This window comes from Equus asinus, chromosome 14 (assembly GCF_041296235.1).
Source record: "Equus asinus isolate D_3611 breed Donkey chromosome 14, EquAss-T2T_v2, whole genome shotgun sequence".
Classification (NCBI taxonomy): Eukaryota; Metazoa; Chordata; class Mammalia; order Perissodactyla; family Equidae; genus Equus; species Equus asinus.
The window spans coordinates 8915038-8930092 of record NC_091803.1 but is presented as its reverse complement, the minus strand read 5'-3'; the positions used below and the strand labels follow the sequence as shown (position 1 = coordinate 8930092).

The 15055-nt window shown below is 47.5% G+C and overlaps 1 protein-coding gene across 50 annotated transcripts in view; it reads left to right on the top strand.

Moving 5' to 3' along the window:
• Positions 1-15055, top strand: part of LOC106845821 (olfactory receptor 2AE1-like) — a 205700-nt gene that overhangs the window by 105084 nt on the left and 85561 nt on the right. For 39 of the 50 annotated variants that reach the window (XM_070484250.1, XM_070484246.1, XM_070484247.1 and 36 more), the window contains 3 exons: positions 206-331; positions 4078-4127; positions 6327-7425. Coding sequence is in view for 15 of the 50 variants with exons in the window: in XM_070484252.1 (XP_070340353.1) it covers positions 6959-7425 (467 nt within the window). In the remaining 35 variants the exon portion in view is untranslated. The other 11 variants (XM_070484221.1, XM_070484253.1, XM_070484265.1 and 8 more) reach the window with 4 other exon arrangements.

Below are 15055 nucleotides of genomic sequence, written 5' to 3'. Positions count from 1 at the left end.
GTGGGTGGGACTACTGGCTGTTTGTCCTCCACATCCTTGTCCTGGGTGCCCAGGAAGGCAGTCACCCAGCAACTTGCAGTGAGGTGTGGCGTGTGACTATGTTTCAGCCAATGCAATGGGAGTGGAAGTGGTGTGTGCCATTTCCAGGTTGGAACTTTTGAAAGCAGGTGTGTCTTCTCCGTGTTCCTTCTTTCTCCTTGTGCAGATTGGTTGCAGACAATGATTCAGGCATCAGGAATGGCGGAGCCAAGAGATGGGAAGTCATGGGTGACTGACACAGCCTGTGGAAGAGAACCACCTGCCCAACACGAAACCCACCTTGGCCTGTAAGGTAATCACACATAAATTTCTACTCTCTGGTTATTCTTTTTAGGGATGTGCTTGTTATTTTCTTAACTATTATGGAAATATTTCAAATATGCAGAAGAGTACATAGTATGACCTCTATCTCCGGCCCCAATATCCAGAAAGAACAGACGTTCAATTCTGCCCTATTTGCTTCCGATGTTGCATTCATTTGCTGGGGCTGCCATGACAAAATGCCACACGTAGGGTGGCTTAAACAATAGAAATTTATTTTCTCACGGTTCTGGAGGCCGAAGTTCAAGATCAAGGCGTTGGCCGGTTTAGTCTCTTCTGAGGCCTCTCTCCCCGGCCGCTTCTCCCTGTGTCCTCACACGGTCTTCCCTCTGTGTGTGTCTGAGTTCTAATCTTCTCTTCTTATGTGACTATCAGTCACATTGGATTGGAGCCTACCCATGTGACCTCACTTGACCTTAATTACCTCTTTAGAGGCCCTCTCTCCAAATACAGCCCTATTTTGAGGTCCTGGAGTTAGGACTTCAACATATGAATTTTCAGGGACATGATTCAGCCCACAACGATATCTGTGTTTTTAAGAAGCAAAATGTTGCCGTCACACCTAAAATTCACATTTCCATCCCGTTCTCCTCCCTCCCTCATCATAGGTATCAATATCCTAAAATTAATTGCATTCTTTATGATTCCAAGAATATCCATGTGCATGGCTCCATTAACAAAAGATTACATTTTTATGCAGAGTCAAGACATACACGTGTATGTCTCCGTTAACAAATTCTTACATTGTTATGCACTTAAAAAATGTACGGGAACAGCATCACACTGCACATGTCCTTCTTTGATTGGCTTTGGGCTGTAAATGGGGAAGGAAAAACAGCAGCCGAGGGTAAGAGAATAAATAAACGGCTTATGCATAAAAACCCAAAAGGACAGATTTCCAAGAGCGTCCCGGTTGGTGACCATGTGGAGGTTCTGGGAGAGAGGTGGTTCTGGGAGAGTGGTTACCTGGAGAGGGCGTGGAAGCTCAGTGCCCTTTCCCCATGTCTTGCCCTATGCGTCTGTTCCATCGAGCTATTCCCGAGTCATATCCTTTTCTAATAAACAGGTAATCTAGTAAGTAAGAGGTTTCTCTGAGTTCTGTGAGCCGCCCTAGCAAATTCGTCGAACCAGAGTAGAGAGTCTTGGGAACCTCCTACTGACAGCCAGTTGCTCAGAAGCACAGGCGACAACCCAGACTTGCTGTTGGCACCTGCAGTGGGCGCAGTCTTGTGGGGCTGAACCCTTAACCTGTGGGGTGTGATGCTGTCTCTGGGTACATAGTGTCAGAATCGAGTTGAATTGTAGGACACCCAGCTGGTGTCCCAAGAATTGCTTGTTGGTGTGGGGGACTCCCCCGACCCCCAACCCCACACACATTGGAATTGGTACCAGAACCCAGGAACAAACTGTGAAAGATAAGCGTCTTAGCTTGGGTTCCCATAACAAAATGCCATAGCGTGGGTGACTTAAACAACAGAAATTTATTTTCTCACCATTCTGGGGGCTGGAAGCCTGAGAGCAGGATGCCAGCATGGTCAGGTTCTGGCGAGGGCTCTCTCCTCAGCTTGCATAAGGTCCCCTTCTCACTGAGTCCTCAGATGGCGGGGTGTGTGTATGCGTGTGAAGAAACAGAAAGAGAGATCTCTTCAACTTCTGATGAGGCCACAGTCCTATCTGATTTAGGTTCCACTATTATGACTTCATTTTCACCATAATTACTTCCTAAAGACCTTGTGTCTGGACATGGTCACAAGGGGGGTCAGGGCTTCCACTATATGAACTGTGGGGAGACAGAATTCCGTCCATAGCAATAAATAAAGAGCAAATAAATAGAAACAAAGGTCTGGCATTTCTCTTTATCATTTCCTTTCCTCCTCACTTTACTGTCTTGCTCTTTGTCTAGCTTCTTGAACAAGTAGCTCATTGGTTTCTAATTTTTCTTTTTAGATAAGTATATTGAAGATATGTTTCTTCTAAGTATTGTTTAATTCCATCCACCAGATTTTGTCATGTAGTGCTTTCAGCTATAATATTTCCTAAGTTCCATATGAGATCCCTTTCAATGCAAGGTTCTATAAGTTCCCAGCCATTATTATTATTTTCTCATCCGTTGCTCCTTTTACAAGTCTGTAGTGTTCCTCATTGTCACCATGTTGGTTTTGTCTGGAGCTTTACCTCCAGATTTCTATAGATATACTTTTTTATTGACAGGTAAAGGACAAAATGAGGAAATATCTTTGCTATATATAAGACATGGTATCTGTCTACACTACTAGGACAGTGTAGACTTCTATTTTGTCACTTATCCACCTTTGTGAAAAGGAATTCTAACATTGGCTCACTGAAGTCATTTTGGTCAACAGCAGAGGAAATTGATAATATGTATGTTTTCATCAGTCAGATAGTCCATGTTGTGCTGTATTCACAACAAACTCCCAAGTCTCAGCTAAAAGTACCCAAGGTTTATTTCTCGAACATGCTCCATGTCATCAGGGGCTGGCTCTGTATTATCGTTCCTCAGTCTGGAGGATTGAGTAGATGGCAGCTAAAAGAGGCTCGATCCAACTTCTTGCACAACTGCCAGGCAGGAAAAAAACACTCCCACTGTGAGACAACCTCACTTTTGCTCAAGTTTCATTTGCCAGAGGGTCACAGAGTCAGATCTGACTTTAAGGGGCCAAGAAGATACATCCCTTCTGTGGGCCAGAGAAGAGCCGACAATATCTGGTGAACGGCAGTAATAATAACTATACACTGTGCTCTATTGTGCCTTCCAAAGCTTATTTTTGCTTTTTGTTTGTTGATTTCTCAAAAATTCCCTTCAGTTATGTGAGTTACCATAAATCCTTCTAGTCAAATTCTTTAATAAGAAAACTGAAGTTAGGCAGAGTTAGCTTCTTTTGCTTATTAAAAAAAAACGATCTAAGACATTAGACTTGGCGTTATAAATGTCACTGAGCGGCTTAGGAAAGTGAACTTCAGTTTACACCTTGGGCTGGTTTTGAAGAAAAGGTGCACGCCTATTTTTCAAGGATAAGGTTTTAATAGGAAAAGAAGCAGGGCATGGCATGAGCCAATATTTAGGTCCGAATAATTATTGGTGGCTGCAGCATGTCAGGCAGGGAGCCAGGTGTTTTTGCATATGCTAAGTCAATTTAATTCTTTATACAAACAATATGAGGTGAGTCTTACTATTCATCACTTACATATGCAGAAACTGAGGGTCGGAGAGGTGAAATGACCTGTCTGAAAGTCACTTAACTAGCAAATGATGGCTTTGTTTTAACTCCATCATCTGATCAGGCAGAGGTGAAAGAGAAGAATGCAATGTGTGTTTTTGGGTAGTGGGTACTGTTTGGTTTGGCAGGACTGTGGGATACATGAAAGGCGGAGGGGCCCTTGAGTGCTAAGGCAGAGAGTTGGAGTCTATCAGGTAGGCAGTGAGAGGAAGGTTTCTGCATCAGAGAAGGCACTGGTGGAGCCATGCCTCAGAAACATTGATCTGCTATTGTCCTCTACGATGAAGAGAAATGAGGCACGCTGGAGGCCTGGAGACCAGTTGGAGCAGCATTGTAAAAACTCACATAGGCCTGAATGGGCATGGGTGTTGGCAATGGAAAAAGAAAAAAGTATTCTATCCAGTCTCCAGACCCCCAGGGAATTGCTGAACGAAGTCTGAGTTCTCCCTATGTAGATAGCTCCTACTTTTCATTATAGGTTTCTCAAGAACTTGCTCCCAGAAAAAACCTGGATGGAGAACAAAACAGGTAAGTGCCCAAGTGAGAAATCTACAAAGCTCCTCTCCCCCAAAAGTCACCTCTTACCCATCAGTTGTGGGGCCTAACATTTCACCAACGGGGTTCCGTTCTTTCAAGAGTCTCTTATTTAAGTAGGACTATCTGTGGACAAGAGGGAGAAGGGACACTGGGAAGTGTCCTCATTAGCAGCATCCAGGCAAGTGACATAAATGTATGAGGGCACTCTGGGGGGGCACCGTGAAGAACAGGGCACATGCTCCATGTCAGGGGGGCCTCTCGGTTCTGGCTGAGGGGCCCAAAGTTGCTGGATCTACTATTTCAGCAGAAACCTCATAGCCAAATTTTTTGGGAAAGTCCTCAATTTTACAACATTGCAACCAGTTTCAACTTCTTAATATCACTGTGCTGGCCACATTCAGCTCTTAATTTGTTACCAGTTTGCCACGTCTAGGTTAAATGTTAGTACCATTTCATCAAAACCTTTCCAAATTTGAAAGCACATCTTTAGTAAAACTAGCTACAGAGCAAGTTCATTTGGATTGCCGAGAGCAGGGATAGAGCAGTCTGGGAGCCGGGCAGGGACTGTAGGGAGGCCCCTGGACCACGTGCTGGGCATCCTGGTGACTTAGCTTTGAAAGGGAGATGGACTACGGCAGTGACAATATTTGCTGCAACCGGGCCCTCCTGGGCAACCACCCAGAGCTGGGCTTGGAGCAGAAGGAGGGATGGGCAAGCTGTGCTGCTCCCAGCTCCAGTTGGCCCCTTCCCATTAACATTACAGGAGTGCAGTCGCGTGGTGTTTGAAAAAGCATCCCTAGTTCCACGAAATGATTTACAGGACACCAGACTCTGTATTTCAGAGGTCTCCGGTGTACCATAAAAAATATATTCTAAAGGAATAATCTTTATCTGAGCTGAAGCTGCAGTGAAGGAAGCTCACGTCCAGCTGAGAGCAGCCGTGAGCTTCTGTTCACTCAGGGAAAAGTCTGTGTTCATGTTATTGGAGTAACATTTTTTTCTCTCTTTGGCACTAGGTATCTAGTTAATATTTAGACACTATATACATTTTCTTTCAACTGTTGTTCCTGTTATGTGATCAAACAAAACCGGAGATGCCAAGCATATCAGCCCTGTAGGTGAAAGCAGACCCTCCAGGCACCCAGCTGTGGCTAGCAGGGTAAACAGGAGTCACTGGAGCCAGCCTCTGGGAAAGACTGGCACCAGGTGCGTGCAGGGCCAGCCCCTGGCCCCAGGAAGCAGCGTTCGCTGGAGTGCCTCAGTTGATAGCTCTGCCTGTTCCTGCCATTCCAGCCTCGCGTTTCCTCTACCTCCCTGAGCAAAAGGAAACAGGAAGCAAAGTGTAGTTTTGAATGTTCCAAAGCCTTCTGATGTTTACCATTCCCCCCAGGAGAGGGAGGAGAGGGACAGAAATCTCTCTGCAAAGAAGATACTTTTTAATTCAATGAAGCGATGCACAGACACAGCAACACAACTTCTCTCTGCTTATAAGGTGTTTAGAGCGATGATAGTCTCAGTCTATTTTGGTCCAGGGAAATCCAGGGCGCATGTGCATCTGTGGTTCAGGGTGTCCAGGAGGAGACAGCCTCTCCTTTTGGAGCAGAACGCACAGTCAACCAACCGGTGGCGGGACAGAGGCAGAAGCTCTAGGGCAAGGCAATTTGTGGGTTTGTGTCAAAGCTCCACCAATCACGAGCTTCAAGCTAAGATGGGGAGGCTGGAAAGATGGAAGTTGGCATGGGAATCCTGGTATGGACAAGAAATTCCTCCTGGGTCAAAGGCAGGAGGATGTCCAGGAAGGGAGAAGGGCGGGTCACGGATGGACCGAGTTTGCCTGGAGTCCCATGAGAAAAGGGGAAGCGAGAGCTCACCACCTTGTGGCCGCCAGCTACCTGTTGGGCGGCACTGGTGGCAGGCGTCGGGCTCTAAGTCTCTGAAAGTATCAGGAGAGGGAAGGAGAAACTGGCGTCCCAGGCTCCCAGGGGAGGGGAACCTCTCCAGCATGAATGTGGTGCGGGGCGGGGGAGGGGGGCACGATCTCCGCTTTGCCGGTGCCCCAGGACTAGCGCACGCCTCTGTTGTGCGTCCCCCTCTGCAGGCGCGCTCGAGGCGCACTCCCCCTTCCCTTGGCGGTGCGGACCGCGCGCCCGGGCCCCTCCGCCTCCCATCCACGCCTTTCTCTTCCCGCAGAAAGTTAGCAGCGGGGAGGGAACTCGGGGCTGCAACAGGGCGCGGCGGCGGCGGCAGAGACTGAAGCAGGAGCCGCGTCGGAGCCGGGGAAGCGGGGGCGCTGCAGACGGAGCAGGTGCAGCCGGCGGGTCCGCGCGGCCCCCTTGGTCCCCTTGCCGGAGGCTGAGGGGGGTGGTGGGGGGCCACCCAGACTCCGTGGGAAGAGTGGGGAGGGGGATCATGCAGCCGGGCTCTTCCCCGGCGCAGCGCGACAACGGCCAGGGCCGGGGTGCAGTGGCGTCGCTTCATGCAGCATGGGCGGCTGGGGGGGGGGGGGGCCGGGCGGTGGCGCTGGCGGCGGCTGAAACCATGTCCGGGCTGCGTCGGGGGCTGCCGCCGCCGCTGCCGCAGCGAGCCCGGAGCCGCGATGACCCCGTGGCCCGCACCTCCTCCGCCTCTGCCTCCACTTCTCGCCGCGCCGCCGCCGCCGCCTGGCGCGCAAGCTGCTTTTTCTCTGCGCCTTGACCCTGTCTGTCACCTAACTGTGCTACAGCCTCCTGGGCGGCTCGGGCACCCTGCAGTTCCCCGTGGTGCTGCAGGAGCCGCCGGCACTGCCGCCGAGCCCGCCGCCACCCTCTCTACTGCCGCCCCCCATGCGCCTCGGCACCCCCTCACAGCCCTCCGCGCTGCCGCCAGACAACGCGAGCCGCGAGGAGCCTCCGGAGTCCTCCAAGCAGCCCCCTGCCCCCGGGGCCGACGGCTGGGGTCTGGCGAGCGGCACTGGGGGCGCTCGGGACACCTGGCTCCGGACCCCTGTGGCCCCTGGCGAGATGATCACGGCGCAGAGTGCGCTGCTGGAGAGGGAAGCGCAGACGTCCCGCACCACCCACGAGGAGCTCACAGGCCGGAGAGCGGTCAATAGGAGCGGCGAGAGGGGCGGCGCCCTCAGCACCCCCAACTATGAGGAGAAGAAGCTGCCACAGGCGCTCATCATCAGGGTCAAGAAAGGACGCACCCGCGAGCTGCTGGAGGCGATCCGAGTCCACCCGGACGTGCGGGCCGTGGGCGTAGAGCCACGCTTCTTCGACAGGAACTACGAAAAGGGGCTGGAGTGGTACAGGTAGGACCCTGGGCTCGGCGCAGGCGATAGATGGGTGGGGAAGACCCAGAGGGAAAGCTGCGGCTTCTCACGCCCTTCGACATCCAGGCACCTCCCCGAGAGCCCTTCGCCCCACAAGGGCTCTGCGGACCCTGGCGGGGCTGCTCGGGGGAGCATGGAGAGGGCTGGAGGCTGGCCAGGGATCACTGTATTTCAGGGCTAGGGGAGCTGGTGTCACACTGCCCTGCCTGCCTCAGGCTCCTCACCCAGGGAGCTGCTTTCTGAAGCTGCCTAGCTCCACACCTGGAAATCCCCAGCCCAGGTGCCCAGGGGGTGTTTCCCAGGCCAGTCTCTCGTGGGGCTCAGCGCTGCTGCGTTGGGGACGCTAAGGCATGAAGCAGGATAGCTAGATTGACTGAAGGGCTTTGAGATCTCCTGGAATCTCTCAAAATCGCCCTCAAACGTATTTGCGTCTCTGGAATCCGACTTTAGTATTTTCAGGTTAGAGCAAAATGAACAGGGAACAGTTAAAAAGATGATGCTGGCGAGTTTTGGCTTGCTAGAAAAGACTGAGAATGTTCCCCATCTCCAGCAATCCTGGGTTGCTTTGGCATCAGGAGCATCAAGGTCTGCACGACAGTCGGTGCCCTAAGAGTTTTTACATCCTGCACCCCTGCCCTTTCTTACCGTCGCCTCCTTGGCAACAGATTAGAGCTTCTGTCTTGTGAGATGTTCATCTCCCTTCTCTTTCACCGTCTCCCAGCGGTGAGGGAAAGGAGAGGAGAGTAGAAAGTTAAGTGCAGGTAAAATAACTTAGTGATCCGGCTTTCTTGCCCGCCATAACATTTAAAAAACACTGGAGCAGATGCCCAAAAGGCAAACCTCCTTTGCTCCCCCCCCCTTTTTATCTCTTTCTGAAAAACATCTGGATGGCTGGTCCCATCTCTGTTGCGTCTCAGTAATTAATTGGAATTGTCAGACAAACACAGGCTTTGTCAGCTAAAGTGGTATTATCATCTTCACAAGGCCAATAGGTAAAATAAGGATTGTTTCCTGACAAGTTGCCTTGCTGTTGAAGAGATGTGCTTTCTAAGTTTAAATTACAGCCTGTGAAAGTTTTAGAAATAACCTAACTTCAGAAATATATAGTAAATGTGTATTATATAATAATATATATTACTATAGGTATGTATTATATAATATCTATTATATATGAATATATAATATGTATTGATTGATTTCTTCCGCTTTAGAAAATACCCCTTATGCTTTCAAAGCTGGAGAAAAGTACACTTAGGCATAAACATTCCAGCAGGTTAAATGGAAACAGCAAATGTGTCTGTTAATGTCTTGTCTGTTTCAACCGAGAGAACTAATTGCAACATTTTAGGAGGCTTCAAACAGCCGCTTCCTATCAAAACAGAAACCAGTCAATGCCTGCTTGAACTGGAAAATCAGTATTTATAACATTGCAAGTCATGGCTTCGAGTTTGCGATTATAATTAAAAAGGTGTCAGGATGATTAATGCAGCAACAGCAAACCAGAGAAAGAAGGGGATGTTTGGGAAGGTTTCGGTTGTTTAATTGTTGGTTGTAGGAATGTTCTGATTTCTGCTGTGGGGCAGCTTCAGCCCTATGAGGGTCACTGTGGTCTTTTCCAGTTCTAATTTTAAAGCTGTGTATCTTGTGAGAAGTGTCAGATGCCCTTTGGGGGAGAGGAAGGCCTGAGGATCAGACCTTTCCAACATGTGTTGTGTTGCTTTGTGGCAGCTGGAAATAGAGATGGGGTGTTTGATTCAGGTGACTTAAAATAACGTTGATGATGTGTGCGTGGTGGAGTGCGTGTCAGGAAGTCCCATCGTAGGGTCTGGAGAATTTTCTGAATGAAAGGATAGAAGATGCCAGATTTTCTCATGTTGTTTTTACACTGTGGCTTGGAAAGGAAGGTATGAACCGGCCTCGCTGTCATGACATGGCTACTGAAGATGTCATTCCAGCTCGGTGGTACTCTCAGCCATCACTTGTGGTATTTGGGCCTTGTGGTATTGGGTGTCAGTATTTGGTAGCCACCTGTAGAACTGTTCCACTGGAGAGGTGTGGACAGAACTGGATCCTCTTGATCCTCACTTCAGAGGACCCTGCGGTGTCTCTGTGTCCTCGATCTGCTATGCCAGTGACTTGCCTGTGGGAGACCCTTATGTTCAGTGGTGCCGATTGGAAGTGCGGGAGGAGAATCTGTCTAACATAGAGGTAATCATTAGCCACCCAAACCTGGCTGTTGAGAAGACTCCCAGAAACCCCTTGGACCTGCAGGAGCCGAGTGGGCTGGCACTGGCCTTGGACCGCTCTCCAGCCTTATGAGGGACAGCAGTGCTTTGAGGACATTTGTGGGAATTTTACTTGCTGCACCTCTTCAGGCTCCTCTCTCTCCCATGTAGGAAGAGGGGATGACAACCTCACTCTATTGTAGGAAAGGAAACAGTGGCATTGATTCAAACCAGTAACAGAAACCCTTCCTCTTGGTTCCCTGATGCAACTGCGTCTTTTCAGTGGTGGCATCGCTACTTAAATGGTTATACCATGTATTCTGCCTGAAATCTTACTCTACTGTTTAACTGGTTAGAGATCCACAGGTTAATTAAAGGCTTTGATTTCCCCCCATATATTTATTTTGTTTTTGTTTTTCTTTTCACTGTGTTTCCCAATAGCCTACTAATTCTGCTAGTGTTTCTGTTCTGGTTGTGTTTTCAGCAAGAGGGAGAGCGAGAAGAAATTGGGGCTGCTCTTGGCACAGCTGGCTTGGGGTTTCCTCATATCGAACTAGGCAGCCCTAGCAGTTTTATTTCTGGTGTCCCTCAGGCTGTATCTAAATCTGGGTTTTGCTTTCTTCTGTGCTGTTGATCTAACGTGAGTCAAAGACACATCTGAGATGAGAACATGTGCATTGGATTTTCAGGGCAGTATGGACTGATGGATTAGGATGTGTGTGTTAAAGCTATGGAGAAGCAAGCCTCACTTGGTGGATGGACAGAGGCCAGTGATTAATAAGTGGGAGTAGATTAAACCCTCCACTCCTTCCTCTGTCCACCCCCCAAATAAAAGGGTAAAGCCAGAACACACCTTTCAGTATGAGCCGATACACTCTGGCTGGGCAGAGGCCTTGAACTCTCCTAAGGGATGGGACCTTGTGGCAGGCCAACTGGCTGCCACGGCAGAACTCATCAAAGTGACAGAGACGACTCGAGCTGTGGCCTCCCTCGTGGTTTACAGACTGAACAGTAACCGTGACCACTTTGCTCTGGGAGCCACTCAGCTCCAGGGTGCTGAGAAGGGACCCTCCATGGTTTCCAGTTGTCTGCAGTGGTAGCAGTTAATAGGCAGGTCCCACTGGCTGGGGGAAAATAACTCAGGAAAACAGCTTCAGTCATGCTCATGCCACACAGAGGAAAGTGGTCAGCACCATTATTCGCATGTGGTATTTGGAGAGAATGAAAGAGGACAATGGAAAGGCGCTGGCATTGATTGAATGCCTGTGATTGTGGTGGTTGGTGCTTCACAGACATGTTATCACATCGGGGTGTCATGATGAGGCTGTGAGTTAAACAGCAATATTCCTGGTTTACACTCCAGGTGGCTCCCGGAGGGTGAACCACTGGCTGAAGGTTGCTCAGCTGGTCAGTGGTTGAGTTGACCACATCTGTCCAATTTCAGAGTGCTGGTTTCTTTCCCTGTGCCACGCTGCCGCACAGAAAGTACTGGAATGTCTTTTCCTTCTTTCATTCAACAAACACTTAATAACGTTTACCATGTGCCCAGTAGTGTTTTAGGTACTGGGGATAAAGTGGAGAACAAGACAGAGGGAGGACCTGTTCTTGTGGAAATGGCATCTTTTAGTAGGGTGGTAGGGGAGACAGCAAACAAACGAGTCGTTCTTTTAACCTTTTTAATGTGGCTGTAGAAAACTTAAAATGACACTTGTGACTCCCATTGCATTTCCACTGGGCAGGGCTCCTGTAGAGCAGTGCTTTTTAAACTTGAAATGCACATGGATCACCTGGGGTGTTGTTAACATGCAGATTCTGATTCAGCAGGTCTGGGGAGGGGCCTCAGACTCTGCATTTCTAACTTCCCAGTTGATGCGGATGCTGCTGATCCCTGAACCTCACTTTGAGAAGCAGGAGTCTAGAGAGTAATTGGGGTGTGTGTGTGTGCATGCACAGATATTATTTTGAGTCAAATGGTTAGGGGAAACCTCTCTGGGGAGGGGATGTAAATGAAGTGAAAGAGTAAGAATCTTCCATGTGGAGATGTAGGTGGAGAGGTTTCCAATAGAGGGAACAGCAGGCACAAAGGCCCTGAGGTGGAAACAGGCCTTATGGCCTTACAGAGTGTTCTTTCATTGTTTCAAAAGCAAGGTGTTTGTAGCTGGACAAAATTGGGTTTTGCAACTTACTAGTTAGATGATCTTGGTTGGATAACTGATTTAACATCACTCATTTTCAGTTTGTTTATCTGAGAATAATGCCTTCCTTGCAGGATTGTTGAGAGGAATAAATGAAATAATAAAAGTGAATGTATTTTCTAAGCAAAAAGTGAGTATCCTAGACCAAAAATCCAAATGGACTCAACTACTGGGTTTTTCCATTTCTCAAATCCTTTTGGTCTCATATGCCTTACCTTCTGTCACAGCTGTCTTAATACTGAGAGAAGAGTCTGTTATTGGGGGTGCTTTTAGGAAAAGTCTAATAATGATTGGCTTTGCAGTCTACATCTGCTTAACCTCTTAAACCAAGGGTCACCAACTCACATGCCTTCTGGGCCCACAGCGATTGTATAAATGAGTGAAATAGACCAGGTGGTGAGAAACTGGGATGCACAAGCTCTGTCTAAAGGGACAGCTACTCTTTTCCAAGTGCAAATGTGGCATCAGGGTTATCAGATCTTCCACTTGGGAAGAGAAACTGGAAATCCAGTTTTTGATGTGAAATTATCTGGTGTTTAATGCTGGCAACAGATGGAAATTTCTTCCGAGCGCAGTGTGAGCCAGCACTGCGGACAAACAAAACCCACCTGTGGGCTCGGTACAGCCAGCCGGCTACCAGTCTGTGACTCTGGCTTAAACTCATTTTGGAAAGTAACTGGGACACCCGTACCCTTTGTGGTTGTCAGAATTGTGGCTTCTGTGTGCTATTTTAGGTTACAGTTTTCCCCCTTTGCAGATGTTGCAAGAGCGTGGGGCAAATACCTGCCAGATACATTGCAACAACAGCAAAAGGAGCTGGGTAGAAAGAGGAACATCGAGGCAGAAAAAGACAATTCCCCAATAAATTTCCCATTTGTTCCCAATGAACATTTTCCAGAAGTTGAGAAAATTTTCAGCTTTTCACTCATTAACGAGGCAGTCCCCTATTTGATCCATATTGATAAACTATACTTATATAATAGGTTCTGGTCAGGTGGATTGAGTAAGACCTGAGAGTTAGAAAAATTGAGTTCTGGCTTTGCCTTGCCCCATCCTAGTTCTGTTGGGCGTTGGGTTACTTATATTAAATTGTTTCTTTCTCTCCTTTTCTTTTCTTTTCATCTTTTTTTTTTTTTTAAAGATTTTATTTTTTTCCTTTTTCTCCCCAAAGCCCCCTGGTACATAGTTGTATATTCTTTGTTGTGGGTCCTTCTAGTTGTGGCATGTGGGACGCTGCCTCAGCGTGGTCTGATGAGCAGTGCCATGTCCGCGCCCAGGATTCGAACCAACGAAACACTGGGCAGCCTGCAGCGGAGCGCGCGAACTTAACCACTCGGCCACGGGGCCAGCCCCACATCTTTTTTTTTTTAAATCCCTGTTTCTTTTCTGATGAGGTTATATTGTCTCCGTAGGGCCCATTCGCCCACTAAAATGCTTTGGTTCTGGAGCAGACGTCTGTGTTAGACCCTTCAGAGGAAGCAGGAGAGCACTGTAGGAGCAACATTATTTGGAGCCAGTTTTTGTATCTCTGAGTCAGAATCCACTGCATCCTCCTTGTGTGACCTTAGACAAGTTACTTAATATCACCAAGCCTCCATTTTTTTGTCTGCAGAATGGGCTCAATGTTACTTACTTGCGAGTGATTATGTGAGGGTGAAATGAAGTGGCCCTTAAAAAGTGCCCCCACGCAGAGTGTATGACATGATAAATTTCTTCTTCTCCTTCTCTCCTCTCTCTCTCTCCTAATTTTCCTTTTCCTTTGCATTTCTCCTTCATTTTCCTTCAATTCCTTCCTTTTATCTTGCCTATCAGTACAGAAGGCCCTACAGAGAAAGCTGTAATGCATTTTTCATTAGCAAATCATCTTTCATTTCAAGATTATGTCTGAATGAGGGATCTCAAACCCTGAAGCAGATCTTAAGTAGCTCTCCAGAGAATAATCCAAACCGATTCCAGAATTGGGTCTACTGTGACATGAGCCGAAGGAGGAGAAGAGTCTGATTTCCTGGGGTACCTGCAGCCAGCCTTCTCCACTAAGGGGATGGGGGATGGAAGGGGGCAGGCTCTTGGGGCTTTCCTTCTCATATTTTCTTGAGCCCACTGTAGGAAGGAGGCCGCTTGCAGTGGAGAGAGACTGAGGCATTTAGAATGCCGAGGGCATGCTTTGCCTTCCATTTTTCTGCAGAGCTGAAGGCACTGGAGAAGGCAGGACTGTTCTGGCAGACCCCGCCAAACTTCCTACGTTGCTATTTGGCCACTTTCCCTGGAGTTCTCCAGCCATCATAACATGACTTAATTATTTTAACTTTTGTAAATCATACCAGGCATTTTTAGTTTTAAATTGAGTCAGGAGAGGGGCCTTGAGACTTTAGGTGAATGAGAGATTGCCAGGGTTGTACGTTAGAAAGTTTTAAAGGTTTTGGGTTTGCATAATGGATGCTATTTCTGAAACTGATTGAACCAACGATCTTTCAAGTAATCTCTTGATTCCATTGGTCTCTGCGGTTTGACAAGCTCCTCTGTAACTGTCTTGGGAATTTCAGTCTGAAATTATAATTCACTAAGGGAGCTTTTCAGCCCATCTTGCCATTCATTAAAAGCAAGCGGTTGATTTTTTTTTTTCTTAACACTTACTAGTTAGGGTTGCCTGCCTTTACTTTTTTTTTTTTCAATCTTTATTTAAGAATGTGTAAAGCATATTTACAGGGAAACAAAGCATCACATCAAATAGGCAATACTTTTTTGGTTGTGAATGATAGAAATTGAGCTTAAATTATTATAAACAAAAAAAGATGCTTTATTGGCTTATGTAATTAGGAAGTCTGTGGGGTAAGTGGCTTCAGGAAAAGCTGAATCCAGGGGCTTGAGTGATTTGACAAGGTCTCTGTCTCTTTCCATTCTTTGCCGGGTTTGTCTCTACCTTGCCTCATTCTCAGATAGATTATCTCACTACATTTTAGGCAAGATGGTAAGCAGCAACCCGAGACAAACATTATATGTTTATTTAATTCTTTTGGAAGTAATACATTTTTTTTAAATTGAGAGGTTTATGCTTTCCCCCAAATTACAGAATTGTTAAACCCCATTACGGAAGTCTCTAGTGTATTGTTTTCCTCTGCATTGTGTTGAATTGTAAATGCTATTGCAAATTCCAGAAATATAAAATTTTCTAAATTTTATAGTCTCTTT